This window comes from Conger conger, chromosome 16, assembly GCF_963514075.1.
Source record: "Conger conger chromosome 16, fConCon1.1, whole genome shotgun sequence".
Classification (NCBI taxonomy): Eukaryota; Metazoa; Chordata; class Actinopteri; order Anguilliformes; family Congridae; genus Conger; species Conger conger.
In genome coordinates, this window is record NC_083775.1 from 33,671,277 (window position 1) to 33,688,221 (window position 16,945).

Here is a 16,945-nt window from a genome sequence, read left to right on the forward strand (position 1 = left end):
ATGCCATAGTATCTCTTTTCTTTGGCCCTTTACTTTATGTGTAATATACGTAGTAAAAAATGATGTTGGCCTTCGTTTCAACACCTGATTTAATAATTAGGAAATACCAAGCTGGACCGCACTCTCCCCAGTCACACTACGTTATCCTCCTTTCTTTCCCTCTCTGTCTCTTACACCCCTCTCCCTCTCTCTCTCCCACTCTCTCCCTCTCTCACTGTCTCTCTCTCTCCCCTCTCTTTCTCCCTCTCTCACTGTCATTATCGTCCTCAAACGAGGATAGTCCATTTTGGCTTCCCTGAGCTCTGTACAGTATTTCTCTTAACATAAGGGGCATTCGGTTTAAATTATATAAAATATACACTCACTGAGCACTTTATTAGGAGCATTTGTACTTTATTACTTTACTTTATTTTTACTAGATTTTTGTACTTTTACTTTATTAAACCTACTTATTCATGCTATTATCTAATCAGCCAATTCTGTGGCATCTACATGACTGTATGCACGTATTGCAATGAGTTTCCAAAGAATGGTGCAAAAATAAAATCCATTGAGCAGCACTTCTGCAGGCAGAAATGCCTTGTTACTGAGCGACATCAGAGGAGAAAGTCCAGACTGGTGAAAGCTGACAGGAAGGTGACAGTTACGCAAATAACCACACATTACAACAGTGGTATGCAGAACAGAATAAATACCTAATAAAGTGCTCACTGAGTGTATATTTTAAAATATTTTCAGTGCAACATGCTTTTGTCATCCATGAAAAAATTTAAACATTTCTTTTTCCTCCTGGATCCTGGACGGTGGCCCTGAAATGGCCCTGTTGTTTTTATTAAGCAGGTTTTGAGCCTGGGACGGAGCTCCACAGCTTGAAGAAGGGCTAAGCGTCAATTACATTCCTCCCAACCAGAGAGGGGGAAGCAAAGACTACTGAGGAAGAAAATGACTGCACTGGTACAGCACAGGACACCAGCACAGGGGGCGAGAAGTGAGCGGTGTCACCACATAAATACTTTGCGATTTAGCTGACGCTTTTATCCAAAGTGACTTCTAGTTGAAGGGTGGCACGGATGGTGCAGTGGGTAGCACTGCCGCCTCACAGCAAGGAGGTCCTGGGTTGGAATCCCCGTCGGCCGGGGCCTCTCTGTGCGGAGTTTGCATGTTCTCCCCGTGTCTGCGTGGGTTTCCTCCGGGTACTCTGGTTTCCTCCCACAGTCCAAAGACATGCAGGTTAGGCTGATTGGAGAGTCTAAATTGCCCGTAGGTATGAGTGTATGAGTGTGGGAGTGAATGGTGTGTGTGCCCTGCGATGGACTGGCGACCTGTCCAGGGTGTATTCCTGCCTTTCGCCCAATGTATGCTGGGATAGGCTCCAGCCCCCCTGTGACCCTGTTCAGGATAAGCGGGTTTAGGATAATGGATGGACTTCTAGTTGATTAGACTAAGTGGGGGGACAATCCCATCTGGAGCAATGCAGGGTTAAGAACAGTGCGGAGCAACAGCTGTGCGGATCTTGCTGTGGCTCCACCGGGGCTCGATCCACCAACCTTCCGGGTCCCAGTCCCAGTACCTCAGCCACAGGACATGTACAGGATGCCCCAACATGGCACCCAAGAGTAAAAACAAGCAAAGCGAGAGGAAATGATAACAAAATGGCCCTTTCAGAGTCTGCAGAGCTCATGACTAATGTCGGTGGTATTTCTTTTTCTCAGTCCGTGTTGACTTTGTGCGTTTGGCTGAGAGAGAGGAAAATGAAAGCTCGGAAAGCAGAAGAATACAGTGGGCCTTGCCATGGGGGATATCCCATTTATAACAGGCAGACCAGACAGCCAATAGCAAAGTCGATGCTGTCCTGTAGCACTGAGTGAATGTGTTATCTGCAATATGAATGCAGAGATATGCAATGATAAAAACATAGTTTCTTGTTGATGAATGCAAGAGTCTTTGTCTTTAGCCAGTAAAAAAATTAAATGATACAAACTTGCATGTTTAAATAGTAACAAAATACTATGCCCTTGAAACTATTTTGTATTGTACATGAGTAGACAATCTCATCTGAATGTATTTATTTATTCAGCTTTTTTGGTAGCAGGTAAACATTGTGGCAATCAAAGTTAGCATCTAGCGACACCCACGAGATGTGATGCAACACTTTGTTTCATGTGACTTTGTTTTAGCTACAGCCTGATATTTCAGTTGTTACACCAAAATAATATGTTTACTTTAAAAACTGACTGCTAGCTATACACCCACAATATTCACTGGAGCCTTTAAAAATAAGACCCACAGTATTCGCTGGAGTGAGTCTAGCACATCACTGCCTTGAGGGGAGCAGACATCCTGCTTGGTGCCGCTTGATAGCGTGGGAAAGCGTCATTGTAATGTTTAAAAATAAATTTGGTAAACCTAGCACCCACTGCGAGAGTGAACCAAATCCCTAAGTTGGAATGTCCTATTACCTGCCACAGCAACCGGCTTCGTATTGAAGCCCTGCTGCCTATTTGGGAGAGTGTAGACACCCCCGCTTCTCCTCCGAAACAGGTGGTATAAGCAAGACTATGGCCAAGCGTGCATAGAGTGGAGTCTGAGGAAGACCTTTCTTTTGCAACTTTCGACATGTAGTCCATGGGACCAGTTGAGGTCGCCAGTGAGTGAGGAGAGCAGACCCCTAACCGACAGACCCTTCCATACCCTGGGTGGCGCAATCGGCACTCGCGAGTTACCCTATGGAGCTACAGTACCTGCCACAGGAGCTCCAAGGGCCGGATCCAATCCAAGACCATGGGGTGCCTTAATAAAATGAGCCACCCAGCAGTAAGAACCCATTACTGGTCTTCTAGTCTACCGGGACAAAACGGCAGAAATCCCAGCTGGACAAGCATTTGTCTGGGAGACAAATGTTCTGGTGAAACTTAGGGCCGCAGAATATATCGTATATTTATCATCATCACGATATGAACATGCGCAATAAACACGTCGCAAAAGACTGCTTGAACTGCAATGAATATGTTTAAATTGATGTTCAGTTAAAGGTACAATAGGTAATTTTGAACTCCTAACTCCTAACCTCAAACCACAACACTGTTTATGCTTCCCGCAGTCTATGAATATAACGCGTAATATCAAGCGTTATTATACAGTCCAGTGTTTTAGAAAGTTGACAGTGACAAACACAACAGAGCCTGCTGTCTTTTCACAGTGTTCTAGTAAGAAAATGTTTGCCGAAGAGGTGACTTTATGAAATCTTGACTTTGGTGCGCTACACAACACTATTTATATTTTTGTCTTTAAGTAAATTGTCATTTAAGTTTTTATTTTAGCTAACCAACTATATTGTGAGCAAGCAAGGTATTTGGCTACGTAACTAGCTGTCTATATAACAAAGATATGATAGTCTACCACAGACGATGCAACTGTAACTTACCACCAAGTTAAATCAATTAAATTGATTTGCTGTTCATTGGAAATGTAACTGTTTTTATTCAGTGGGCATAGACTATCCATTGTCTGGGGTCTATGTTAGCAGTGTACAGTACCTAAAGCAGAAAGACATTGGAACGAAGCACACTTCAATATTTGTTTATTCATCACAAGTCATATCGTCATCGCAATATTCAACAACTTTATCAAACCTTGCATATTTCGCAGCCCTGGTGTGTGGTGGCTTACCGTGATAGGCCATGGTGCACAGGTCCTGCTGGTCACCGTAGAGCCTCCAGCGCGGGGCTTGTGTGGGGGCACGAGCTGGACCGAGGGTGCTGTTGGTGGGCAGGGCCAGGTGGGTGCTGAGGCTCTCCAGGACCTGCTTGCAGTGCCAGCTGGCGTGTGAGCGGGCGGGCTCCTGGTTGCAGTGGAACAGCTCCAGGGTGGGCTTCCCGCTCTCGTTGCCCGGCACTTGGACCAGGCACAGGGAGGAGCCCAGGTTGAACAGGCGCCCGCGGGACCCGAACTTCCACTGCTGGGCGCTCTGATCGCAGCGCCCCGGCAACCGCAGGGAGGTGCCCTCCACCCCCAGGCAGCCCTGCGCCTCCTCGCTAAAGAACGCAAACGCTCCTGGGTCTGTGGGCTCTGCAGAGAGAGAGAGAGAGAGAGAGGGAGAGGGAGAGAGAGAGAGAGGGAGAGGGAGGGAGAGAGAGGGAGAGAGAGAGGGAATGAGAGAGAGAGGGAGAGAGAGGGAGAGGGAGAGAAGGGGGGACAGAGAGAGAGAGGGGAGAGAGACAGTGAGAGAGGGAGAGACGGGGGACAGAGAAAGGGAGAGGGAGAGAGAGAGAGAGAGGCAGAGGGAGGGAGAGGGAGAGGGAGAGGGAGGGAGAGAGAGAGGGAGAGAAAGGGAGAGAGAGAGGGAGAGGGAGAGGGAGAGAGAGAAAGAGAGAGGGAGAGAAAGGGAGAGAGAGAGAAGGGGGGACAGAGAGAGAGGGGAGAGAGACAGTGAGAGAGGGAGAGAGAGAGAGAGGGGAGAAAGAGGGGGCACAGGAATTAGTCTATAAAAAGAAACCACACAAATGAGTGTTAAATTTTGCTCAAAAATGCACAGGATCCTAAGGCCTAATGCGTCAGCACGTGCCACTGAAGGACACCATAGCATTTACAAATGGGACAATGTCCTTAACATAATTCAAATGTTATATCATAAATTTTTAAGTTTTGTCGGCAGGGCCGTTTTTTGCAGGAAGTTAACACACGTGTGTGTTATTTCAAGCCTGGGTATTTACATTGTAAATGCATGTCCTGAAATGACCTTTCCCATGGGGAGATGGTGTGGTCTGGCTACAGAAGGAAAACATGGCCATGTGAATGTGTAGTAGAACAGTGGTGAGAAGTTAATGGGGCAAAATTACAGCAAGGCTACAGCTGCAGTATATTTTGTCACGCTTCAGCTACACCAGCTAGTAATAAATATAAATTCCAGCCAAAATGGCTTTACAGAAAAATAGAAAAGGGAGAGCTCATTCTGTTGTAGTGAGTGGGTGGATGGGCTTTAATAAACCTATGTAGAAATGACTGAAGAACAGGCAGGTTTAGTTGACTAGCTTGTCCGTAACAATTATGGTTTGTAGGTCTGAACTTCTACTTTGTTCGTCTCTCATAGGTACACTACCCAGTGAGAACATTCAGGACAACAACATATTATTTCTTGATTTGGGTCTGCACTGCATATTTTTAGATTGGTAAATGGCTAAAGTGCAGATTTTTAGCTTTTTATTAAAGGGTAATTTTATACATTTTGGTTTCATGATGTAGAAATTACAGCACTTTTTCTACACAGCCCCTTAGGGTGACCAGATGTTCTGCTTTATGTTGCACAACACAGCGTTTTGACCCTTCGTTCCACGTCCAACATATTGAGATGATGTCCCGCATTTTGAAGCAAAATAAAAAAAATATACATATGTTTCATGACTTAAAGATTAAACGATCGATTTTGATTATTATCCAACGATAATCTCTGGCATGCTCTGCTTGTCTCTGCCTGAGAGTATATAATATATAGAGCCAACAATGCCAATAAACCTATGGGGAAAACCTCCGTCCCACGGGTAACCAGGAAGTGGAATAGTTTTGCTCACTGCTCATGCTCATTTGTGTCACATGCCTAGTCACATGCACAACAAGAAAATGCAGGGTAAGTATCTGCCTCTGGTTTTATGTCAGAGCATTTTTTGGGAAATAAAATCATCTATATCTTTGTTGTGTGCTTGTACCTGAGAATTTTTTTTTTTTTTTTTTTTTTAGCATAGATTAAATATATTTAGATTCAAGTAATTTTTCAGTCCATGTTCTAGATTTAGGAGGATGGTGGGATGGTAGGGTTGGGACGATACACTCAACTCATGATACGTTACCATACATGATAATGGTTTCACGATACGATAGGGTCACAATATTACAAATTAAGTTCAGATTAAGACAATGTATAATTAAATAAGGTCTGTTGAGTGCTTCTGATCTGTTGGACAGTTGTTTGGAGGTGTTCTTCATTATGGTGACAATTCTCTGGTCATCAACTGTCCATTTGTGATAACTGAGCTCACCAGTGCTCTCTTTCTTCTTAATTATCTTCCAAATAGTTGGTTTGGCCGATTATTCTGACTGGTTTTTTTTTTTGTCTTATTTCTCAGCCTATTTCTCAGCTTTCTTGACTTTCAGTAGCACAGCTCTGATCCTCATGTTGTATAATTTATTATTTACAGACTCCATAGACAATCAAAAGCATAGAGTCAAGACTAGATACTGAAAGCTCTCTTATATTTGCACTATGGTGCCCTGAAATAGGGGTACTATGAATAAAAGGTGCTGCAATTTATATTATATTTATGTAAGGGTATGTTGAATAAAATGTGTACTTTAACATATGTAAACTAAACCCTGCTGAAAAAAACAGCCAAAGCTACATTTTTAAACAGCCGGTAGCTGGTTGAGACCAATTGAGACCAATTCAACATCGTTTGACCAGCTCAAGCTATGCTTTTAAACAGCTGGTAGTTGCTCCTTTCAAGCTGGTCATGGCTGGATTTACACCAGGGTACAACAGCCAAATCAAGAAAAATATATTTTTGTATCAAATGTTCACTGTATATGTGCAGGATTAATGCTCTCTCTGAGCAGGGGTAGGTACAGGTTGGCAGGGACCTTCTCCATTCTGCTGTCCCCCAGATAAGCTGGCCACCCGCCACAGACAAACTGCAGGGGGCCAAACTTAACACCCTTCCCAGAACCAGTAGGGCTCTGTTCCATCCCATTCCTGCTTTTCTGTAGTTTTCTGTTTTCTCCCTCCCCCGTTTCCATCATTTTCTTCTCTTCTTTCCCCCTCAACCATTTTGCATTTTCCTTCTGTTCTCCTTCTCTCCCTTCACCGTCCATGTCTCTTTGCTTCTATTTTCTCACCTCGCACCTACTCCTTACTATTCCGCTCCCTTAAAGAAATGTTTAAAGAGAGATATATAGGGTAAGGTAAGTGGGGAAGAGTTACTGAGTGAAAAGCGGAGAGAGAAAGAAAGGAGAGAAACAGAGTTATGTAATTTTTCTCATCATTTTTCAGGCAGAAGGAGTGAAAGTGCACAGCTGCAAACTGAGGTGACATAAAACCAACAAACGATTCCCATGAGGCCCGGGGGCCGAAACCAGAAACCAAAATAAGGGTCCTCGACATTCCTTCTTCCTTTGGCCCCTTTGAAGAAACAGGAAGTGGTAAGGTGGGAGACTACTGGCAGTTCAGCTGCAGAAAAGCCTAGGACTTGGCCCCTGACTCAAATGTACTAACAGAACAAACACGTGTCCCTGCGGCACTTCTACCATCGTAGAAAAATCATATAGCAGACTCTTAAGATGCAGTGAGAAAATGGGACGTCTCGAAACCAGTGAGTCACTGCGAGTTACAGTACACCACAGCCAAGTCAGCTGTGAGCAACTCGATTCTCCTTAAGACAATGGCAGCTTTTAAAAACTATTGCATGTCTTCTCCATTGTTCTAAATTCCACTCTGAAATGTATCAAATTATTTAAATTGTCTAATTCTTACAATAATTTCAGTCAATCATCGAATGGCATAGATAACACATGTTTCCTAAACCTACAGCTTGTTGGAATGGAATTGTATGGAATTATCCATATGGATGAAATGTCCATCTTCCATCATGGTCTACTGCTAGTTTCAGTTCCTTTTCTATTTTCACTTTCTAGCAGAAGTCGTCTGATAGCAGCAAGTACAGTACAGTAAAGGAGAGATGCAGAAGATACAGTACGTATCGTGTGGTTAGTGTTACAATTTGCACTTTGGAAAAAGTCTGTTTCCACACTTCCGTCTTTGGCACAGAGGTGATGTTATTCAGAACAGTGCAATAAGTTTTTGAGAAGAGAGAATTAGAAGGACACTTTTTTTAGTTCGGAGGAAAGAACATCAGAAAAAAGCAACTAATCCACCCCTTCAAACAAAATCTGAAAATGAGGGATTTAAAAAACTTCTGAAGTTAAAAAAAAAAACAGAACCTCTAATCCACCCCCTCCTCCTTACGCTTTAAAAAGGCTTGCTGCCTCTCTCTCCTCTCTCTCCTCTCTTTCCCTCTCCCCCTCTCCGTAATCCCTATTGTCTGTCCATGACATTGGTTTGTGCAGCTACCAGGCTTTCTAATTACTGAAATGTAGTTACAGGCTCGCTAGCCAAGTAAACCTACTGAGCTCTACCCGGCCTAGGCTATGTGGAGCATAATCAGATGTAATTACCACCCACAATGCTGCATATTTCATTGTTGTACCCTGTTGTTAAGAGAGAACAAGCTATATAAAGACCCAGGGGCAGGATCCAAAGACATGTTTACTGTCGAAAATACTCATGTGAGAAGCAATAAGGAGAGACTAAAACATTTGTTTTCTTGGCGGCAGTCCATCCTTGGCAAACTCCTTACCACACAGTAGAGGGCAGGATCACTTAGGGTGGCCGTTTAAGAACAGCAAGGGATTCTGGGAAAAGCTTGCTTCCTATTTAATTTCCATTGCTTCCCACTCCACTAAGAAGACAGTACTTCGCTGGTAGAAAGTTCAGTGTGGTTAATGTTAGACAAGAGTGAAGCTGACCTTTTTTTCCCTTTTGCCTTTTGATGTAACTGACCAAGACAGCCTGATGTACAGAACAGGTCCAATAATGGTGATTGAATGACTCATGCAGCAGCTAGTCTAAGGTTATGTCAGCTTGCACATTCTTTTCAAATGTTAGTTCCATCTCATTATTGGCCAGGAAGATTCCTGACACATTTGTTTTGTATCAGAAAGCTTCTCTTTCAGATACAGATCAGGTAATCTTAAAACGGTTGAAAAGTTGTGAGTGTACAGCACTGTGCTAAAGGTTAGCGCTTTAGCTGGATTCACAGTGAGTTACTGCACCCCTCAACTGCGATACCACAAACAGCTGGGGTAGTTTTATTTACCCACTTTAGTGAAAATTTGTTTTCTGACGAAGGGAAAACACGTATAAGTTGTAAACTTAACTACCAACAAATTTCAGAGGGCGGTGGTGAGACGACAAAGACAGCATCCATCTGCGTGGCAGCTTCTGTCTGAGCTGGCTGGGCGATCCCCCTCAAGGCGGGAGGAGCCTTCATTTACATACAAGCAACAGCCCACACGGACTGCCTATCTGTCCTCAACGCCATTTGCGATGCGTGTGCAGACACGGTTCTATGAATATTTATGCAGGAGCCCAAAAAAAAAAAAAAGCAGCCATTCTCCACCCACGCCTCGCATTTCAGTTTTTGAAAGAAAAAGCAGAAGACACAGGGTAGAGACATTGAAGGAGGGGGGGCTTGAAGCACAGTGGATATCTTGAGGATATTGTCGGTTCTGAGTTACAGTCGGCATGAGTACAGTTGGAAGTACGTCCGCGCACATGGTTGCGTTTAGTGATCTCTCATCTGCTCGACTCCTCCGAGACACTTCTGCCCTTGATATGCCACTGATTGCGGCTCCAGCCCCACTGCGTGAAGTCATCTGAGGACACACACCAAGCCCGAGCTCTGCCAGACATCAGAACCGCTCTTAAAACCAAAAATCTAGTAGTCTTTTTTTTTAAAGAAAAGAAGGGGGAAAAAACACTGCCAGCGCTGCAAGTCCGCCATGACAGAGCGCTCGTTTACAGACGACTTCATACTAACTCTGAACCGAATGCTTTTCAACGGCATGGCTTCATTATCACTCTGAATCGAACACGATGAAACAACTTTGTACTAAGAGGTTTGAATCCCTTACATTACATGACAATACTGATTTGAATCCAGTTAAATGACATGGCTTCATACTAACTCTGAATTGAGTTCATTTTAAGACACAGCTTCATGCCAACTGATTTTAATCCAGTTAAATGACATGGCTTCGTACTAAACTCTTCTGAATGGAAACCAACTCAATGGCATTCTACTGCACGCGCATACCCAGCAAAGAGAACTTACAGGAGACATGAGAGAATTAATGTACTCCACACAGAGTAGAGGTTAACTGCACAATTGCTGTCCAATAATTATCCAGACATCACTCAAGTAATAAATAATTACTTTTTACTATAACAGAATCCCATAGACTCCCATAATCTAAGGGATCTCATAGACTGAATCCCATAGACTTACATAGACCTCTAGACTCTCCCATAGAATCCCATGGACTATTATAGCTCAGACACTTCCATTGGTTCACTACCCGGCTACAAATCCCGCAGTGGCCTACCATTGGCACAGTAGTCTGCACACCAGTCCAACATTAGACAGTCAAGGTGAGGCAATCAGAAAGTGGAGAAGTTGTAAGGAAAAAGCAAAAATAGTAGGAGAATGGCCTCACTGCAAGAGATCCACTGTCATGGCAATTTGCATAATTATTTTATAGTGGCCTATAGTGGGTTGATATGTCCTTTCAATGCAAATATTTATGTGACAGTAACATGACTAATCTTGAGCACTGCAGAAACTGCAGCCACAGATTGAAAGGTTGGTTTTGACTGACTGGGAACTGAACCAAGCTTTTTGACCCACCAAAATAAAACTGCATATGCAGTGATGTTTCATGTTCCAAGCAAGCTGTTGGTTTGACCCCAAACTGACCTCACTATAAAACTCTAAACTGAATTTCTGACTAAACAGTGCTTAATCTTGCCCTGGAGTTTCAGCAAGTTTCAGAGAGCCCACATCCCAGCCGGCCTTGGGGGAAAACACAAGAAGCCCTCAAACAGCTCAGAAGCTCAGAACCTGCTTCCCTGCCAAAGAGAATGAAAGTCAGTGAGCGAGCCAAGAACAACGGGCACCTAAAGCCAGAATACGCTGGAAGTTTCTAGAACCTGCCCTGCTGGCTGCTTTTTGACATGGTCACATGAGGTGTAAGACTATGGAGGAGAAAGGAAAAGAACATGAAACGGTCACTAGTGGTAATAGGCGGTGCAAATGCTGTTGGGGGTCTGTGCGGGGGAGGGGAGTGGTGGGGTGCGGGACTAGCGTGCTGCGACAGGGACTTATTTTCAACTTCATTTTCACGGACGTTTCAGAAAGGCTTTGCCGTTTGGGTTAAATTAAGGCCTGGGTCCCATGTCACAGCAACCAACAAACAGCACAGGAAATTCCTTCAGCATTGCGCTTGTTTTTTTATTTTTTATTGCGCCCTTCTCTGTGGCTGGCGGAGGACTCCGAGGATCCCCTCGGTGGAATGACAGGGTACTGGGTTCGATTGACTGCTTTTCCTGGTGACCACGGCTGAGCTATCGGCCATGGCGTACCCAGCCGTCCTCACTGGAACACACAGAGGTTTGTAGGAATGGCTTGGTCCTGTAACTTGAGTAGACTGTAGCAGACCTGGATCCAGGACTTTACTCCAACTACTTTATCCCTCCAGGGCCAGCAGATTACTCACTGTTTTAAGGCAAGGAGGGTTTTAATTTTAACAGCATCTAAAGGGTTAAAGTATTTTTGATGCACACGTGACCCAGGTCTGGACTGCAGGCAGAGGACAGGACGTCCAATGTCCAAGCGGTTTAGTCCTTCCACTGGCACCACTGTCTACGGTATGAGATTTCTGTCCATCTTAGCTGGCTCCTAATACTTCCTCCTCACAAAAATAGAGCCAAACTATGATCACAACTGCACCTATTACAACTCCCAAATATATATATATTTTATGTTGATTAGACAGCATGAAACTTTCTGTTACCTTCCAACAATCAGGGTCAGGACACAGGCCAAATCTGGAAAAGACTGGAGTGAGAACAGTTGCAAATGCAGTGGCCCTTTCTTTCATGTGTACGTGTGTGTGTGTGTGTGTGTGTGTGTGCGTGTATGTGTGTGTGTGTGTGTGTGTGTGTGTGTGTATTGTGTAATCACCCATTTAAAGGACCACCTTGTAAACAATTTGTACTTTGGTTCTTTGTTAGCATAGCTAAATCTTTACTTACTGGCCTAGCCATGTTATTAGCCTGGTCTGGCACTACACAGGTGATATTACACACATGAATGCACTCCTTTTTCTCCAACAGTGTAAGCTGCTTAATTAATGTAATGTATTGTTAAATGTTGTGTTTTAGAATTCAAAAGCATCTGCCAGACCCCCTTCCTGCATTCCCTCCACTGGCTCCCGCAGGCCAACCGAATCAAATTCAAAACTCAAGCACCCAAGGAGCTTCACCCCCATACTACTCAGGCTATGGTCCAGCCTTTCACCTCAACCCAGTACTCTATGCTCTAGTGCCACCGGACACCTCGCTCTCCCCCCCTGCAGTGACATGGGCATCAGTCCTCCCATCCCTGACTCTTCTCCTCACAGGCTCCCCACTGGTGGAAGGACTGGCCAGCCTCAGTCAGAACTGAGTCCCTCGCTACCTTCCAGCGTAACCTGAAGACCCATCTGTTCAGGAAGTTCTGCACCTTCTCCTTCACTCACTACTATTCCCATTCCCCTCTTCCATATCTTCTCACGTCTATCATATACAGTACTGAGCAGAAGTCTTTTATTACTTTATTATATATATGTTTCTTTTTTTGTGTGTGTTAGTATGAAAGAACACATTTGAGATTTACAAATATTCATTTTCCAAAGACATTTTTGTATTTAATTTTAAAAAGTAACATATTACTATAAACAGTTTACTACTTTTTACATATAAACTTGATCAAGGCTATCTGAGATCAGAAGCAAGAAGCCAACCAAAGTCTGCAGAAGAACAAGTTCTCCAACATGCTTGGAACAACCTCCCTGCTGATTGCCTTAGCCAACGCTGTCCTGCAGTTCTATTTCTCAAAGAAGTGATGCAGTTTTAACGCCGAAGGGTGGTGACAAAAAAGATTTGATTCAGTTTTTAACTATTCTGCCAAATTACTCAAATATAATGTAAAATGTATAGTACGTTTATTTAGGACCTTTTATTGAATTATTTTTACCACAGCAAAAATGGAAAAAACCTCTCATGACATCCCTTCTGCATGTTAATTCTACTGACAATGGATTGCCTATTCCTGTTGTGTTATCACTCGCATAAATTGCTCCTTGGAATGCTGGTGATTTGCAAATCCAGGCCTTTTCCTTGCGCAGTAATTGTAAGTTGCTCTAGAGAAGAACATCAGCTAAATTACTAAAAATGGATATGGAAACTTGTCTGGCCTTACCTGAGGCAAAAGCCACGACGATGTCCTGAAATTCTCCCTGCTCTACTCTGTATTCACGGCTGCCGAATGGCTCAGACATTTTTTGGCGGTATTGCTCCCCAGAAATACCATTCTTCCCCAAACAGTGTAGGACACAGCTGGGAAGAAAATTACTCCTCTCCCCCACGGCTGCATGTCTGACTTTCACCATTTTAATACCTTTGAGTCAGCTTCTAAAGAGCTCGATAAGGGAACAGGCCCATACACCCACCTCCCTCAGGCTGCTCGATAAGGGAACAGGCCTATACACCCACCCCCCCTCAGGCTAGGTGCTTAAGTTGTCAGAATTTTAAAAGTCAAATTTCACTTCTGTCATTTCAGTCCTAAGGAAAAAGTGATGGAAGGTATAACACGGATCACCACGCTTAAAGGAACAGTTCGCTTTCTGGAGTTTTATTAATCTCATTTCAATTTTAGAGTACGCTTCCCATTGGTCCAAACTTGGTTGTGCATTGAATTATATTTTGGATATTTACAGGTTTTTGCAGGATCTTCTGGCTTTATAATGAATAAAGGGGTTTGCGATCTAAAGCAAGAAAATACAATACTTCAAAAACTTTAAAGGCAAGCAATCTGGGAAAAAAATGGATGACTGTGGTACAAGAACTGATATTCATGTTTTCCATTGAAAATAAACAATTTAAGATTATTATGTTTATATGCACACCCCTTGGAAAAAGTACAAACTGCTTTTGGAGTGACATTTCCTTAATATAAGCAAACAAAGCCCCAAACTGTACTAGCCATTGTAAACTCTCAAAAATAAAAGTTGCTTGGACCAGTTTAAAACATAAACTAAAACTGAAGTAATATTGTAAACCTTGTGCTCCTTTTCACTTACTGCATTACAGCTTACTTGTGAAACTGTGAAAACATTATTGGGTTTTTAAAGCAATACAGAAATAAAATGTATGCAGAAATACTCAATATATATAATATTAATCTCAATTCCAAACAACATGACATACTGTATATGTAAATGGCTGCCATTTACCTCTGCTAGATCACATTTAACAATTCAATTGTAGTTCAATTGTACAATAATGGAGCATTTCAGATGAGATTGACATGAAACAAATCCACCAATGAAGGCATATGGCATAAATCATGTTTACCTGTGATTTCTTCAATCTGTATTAAAATGAAAGGTTTAATGCAATAGAGTGTTGATATTTTTTGTTTTAAAAAGTCACTCATTTTTCATCTTCATCTTGTTTTGGTTAAACAAACCATACAAGCAAGTACCCCACACTAGTTCATTTAATCACACTAGTGTCATTTGGCTTTTGCTAAAAGTTTCAAATGTGTCAAATTGATCCCAACCGAACACAAGGGTTAAAAACATGCAGACAATTGACAAATGAACTATTTAAACACCTAATTTTAAAATATAACAAATCACCGGAATGGTATTTACATTTGAAATATTTCAGCTAATAGAATTACATTTTCATGAAAACATACATGCTGTTAGGTAAAGGGGTGTCTGCCTAGCCTATAAATAACTAGTTCCACAATGTAAATGTTGCTACTTTGGAAATGTTCAGTGCATAGAAACAAGCAACTTCCTGTTACACCATGTGACATATATTTATCACACAAGGTCAGTTTGTCCTAAATCCACACTGGTTTTTCTCAGCTGCTTTCTCCTACCCCTCATGCATCAAGTCATTTAAAGGAACAAATTTTTTTAAACATTAATTTATATCCCGTTATTTTATATAGTAACACCCCATAATTAATTTGTTAACTGTTCATAATTTGATAATTAAATCTTTCTTAAAGATCAGCCTTATGGTACAGTACCATTTTTGGTTGCTGCAAAACTACTTATAATTTTATGGATTTCACATGGCCCACATAGACCCAGTTTATGAGAACTAGCCAACAAGCTATGTATCCAACGTGTATTTGATAGTATCTGACAAAATTCCATGTTATACATTTTCACAGGAATTGTGACTGTTTTTTATCTTGCAGCATCTCTCTCGCCCTCCACTTTCCCAAGGCCAGTATCTCTTTTTCCAGCCAGCTTTTCCAGTTCTGTCAGTGTGGCATTCACAGCTGTGTCAGAGATTCTGGAGCAGCTTTGCCACAATGGCCACAAAATCCAATTTAGTTACACTCCCTGAAAAAGGGTTTTAGTTCTTTTTTGGAGCCCTCTTTGGTAGGTACACTGTAAAAAAAAATGTCCATGAATTTTATGGGAACACTCTGAAAATAGCAAAGATATCAAATAGAAAACAGCAGAAATGTAAATTCTTGTATTGTTCATGGTGAAACACCATAATACATTTAACATTAATACAGAAATACAGCCTGCTACCAAACGCTTATCATATCATATTTGGCAGAAAACCTGCTTGCCTCTGCTAGGAAGCCGAGTCTTGGTCATAGGTAGATTGTCCAGCAGGACAATGACTCCTAACACAAATCAAAATCCAAACAGAAATAGTTAAGTAAAAACATCCATATTCTGCAATGGTCATCTCAATCTCCAGACATAGATCCCTAAATCCTGTGGTCTGAACTGATGAGAGGGGTATCCCAAGGACCGCAAAGATTATGGGTGACCTGTAGCGTAGTGGTTAAGGTACATGACTGGGACCCGCAAGGTCAGTGGTTTGATCCCCGGTGTAGCCATAATAAGATCCACATAGCCGTTGGGCCCTTGAGCAAGACCCTTATCCCTGCATTGCTCTAGGGGAGGAGTGTCTCCTGCTTAGTCTAATCAACTGTATGTTGCTCTGGATAAGAGCATCAGCCAAATGCCTTTAATGTAATGTAATGAAATTCTGCATGGACTAATGGTCAAAAATCCTCTAAACCTCTCTAGAAAGTATTAAACCAGGAGTGCCAATAATTATGGAACCTCAATAACTGTATTATAGTTTACAGCACTGTTTGTGCATATCCATCAAGGGTGCCAATAATTCTGGAGCCCACTGTACATGGTAATGTTCAGTTGCCAGCATTTTTTTTTAACAGTGTGTGAAACTTCCAGATTGAACCATTGTGGCCCACAAAGAACCCTTGAACTAAATAGTGTTCCTTAATGGAGTCACAAAGTTGCCTTTTAGAACCATTTCTTCTGGGATAGTACAGAAAACCAACAGTGATAGCAATGGGGGCGTGGTCAGTGGAAGGCGATGAAGTCATATGCCCAAGGCATAAAAGATGTACAAATACGTGTCGCTTGTGTCAGTGCAGATTTGACCCCGTTGTCACTTCGGTCAGAGGTCCCCAAAGACTTCAGTGTTTCATCAGCCACTCCGGAAGGGCAGGCCTCGTAAGTCCAGGCAACAGTGTACCAGATTTCCTTCCTTAAATTCACCTTAGGAGAACCCACAGCAACGCTAAGTGCAGACCAATATTCTGTCCCTCATCTGTGCTAACGCTCTGCAGACACGCGACCCAAAATGAGAGCACGGTGTAAATTTGCCAAATTCAACCCAAACTGCTAAAATCCCAGGACGCAGGAATATGCGCTTCTAATTTCAATAATTAAGGAGCATTACTTATTAGTGGGCTATATGCAAAAATGCCAATAATATGAAGCTTCAGCGCAATTGCCTTACACGCTAGTCAATCAAAACTTTTAAATTCTTAAAGCAAAGTTGTGCACATTGCAAAATAAGTACTGCGTTAGACAGTAGGGTACAAAAAACAAGAAGTCGGATTCAATATAATACTGATAGGCACGCGACACGAGCTGTCTCGTCTTTTTACAGAATGCCAAATGGCGCTCAATGCAACACGTATGCAACTTTTAGGGTGAGATG

The 16,945-nt window shown here is 42.5% G+C and overlaps 1 protein-coding gene across 1 annotated transcript in view; it reads right to left on the reverse strand.

Annotated features, from left to right (window-relative positions):
- The window catches only part of LOC133115135 (C-type mannose receptor 2-like), a 52,180-nt gene that overhangs the window by 34,655 nt on the left and 580 nt on the right, over positions 1 to 16,945 (reverse strand). The window contains 1 exon segment of the mRNA XM_061224884.1: positions 3,670 to 4,068. Within this exon segment, the coding sequence (XP_061080868.1) occupies positions 3,670 to 4,068 (399 nt within the window).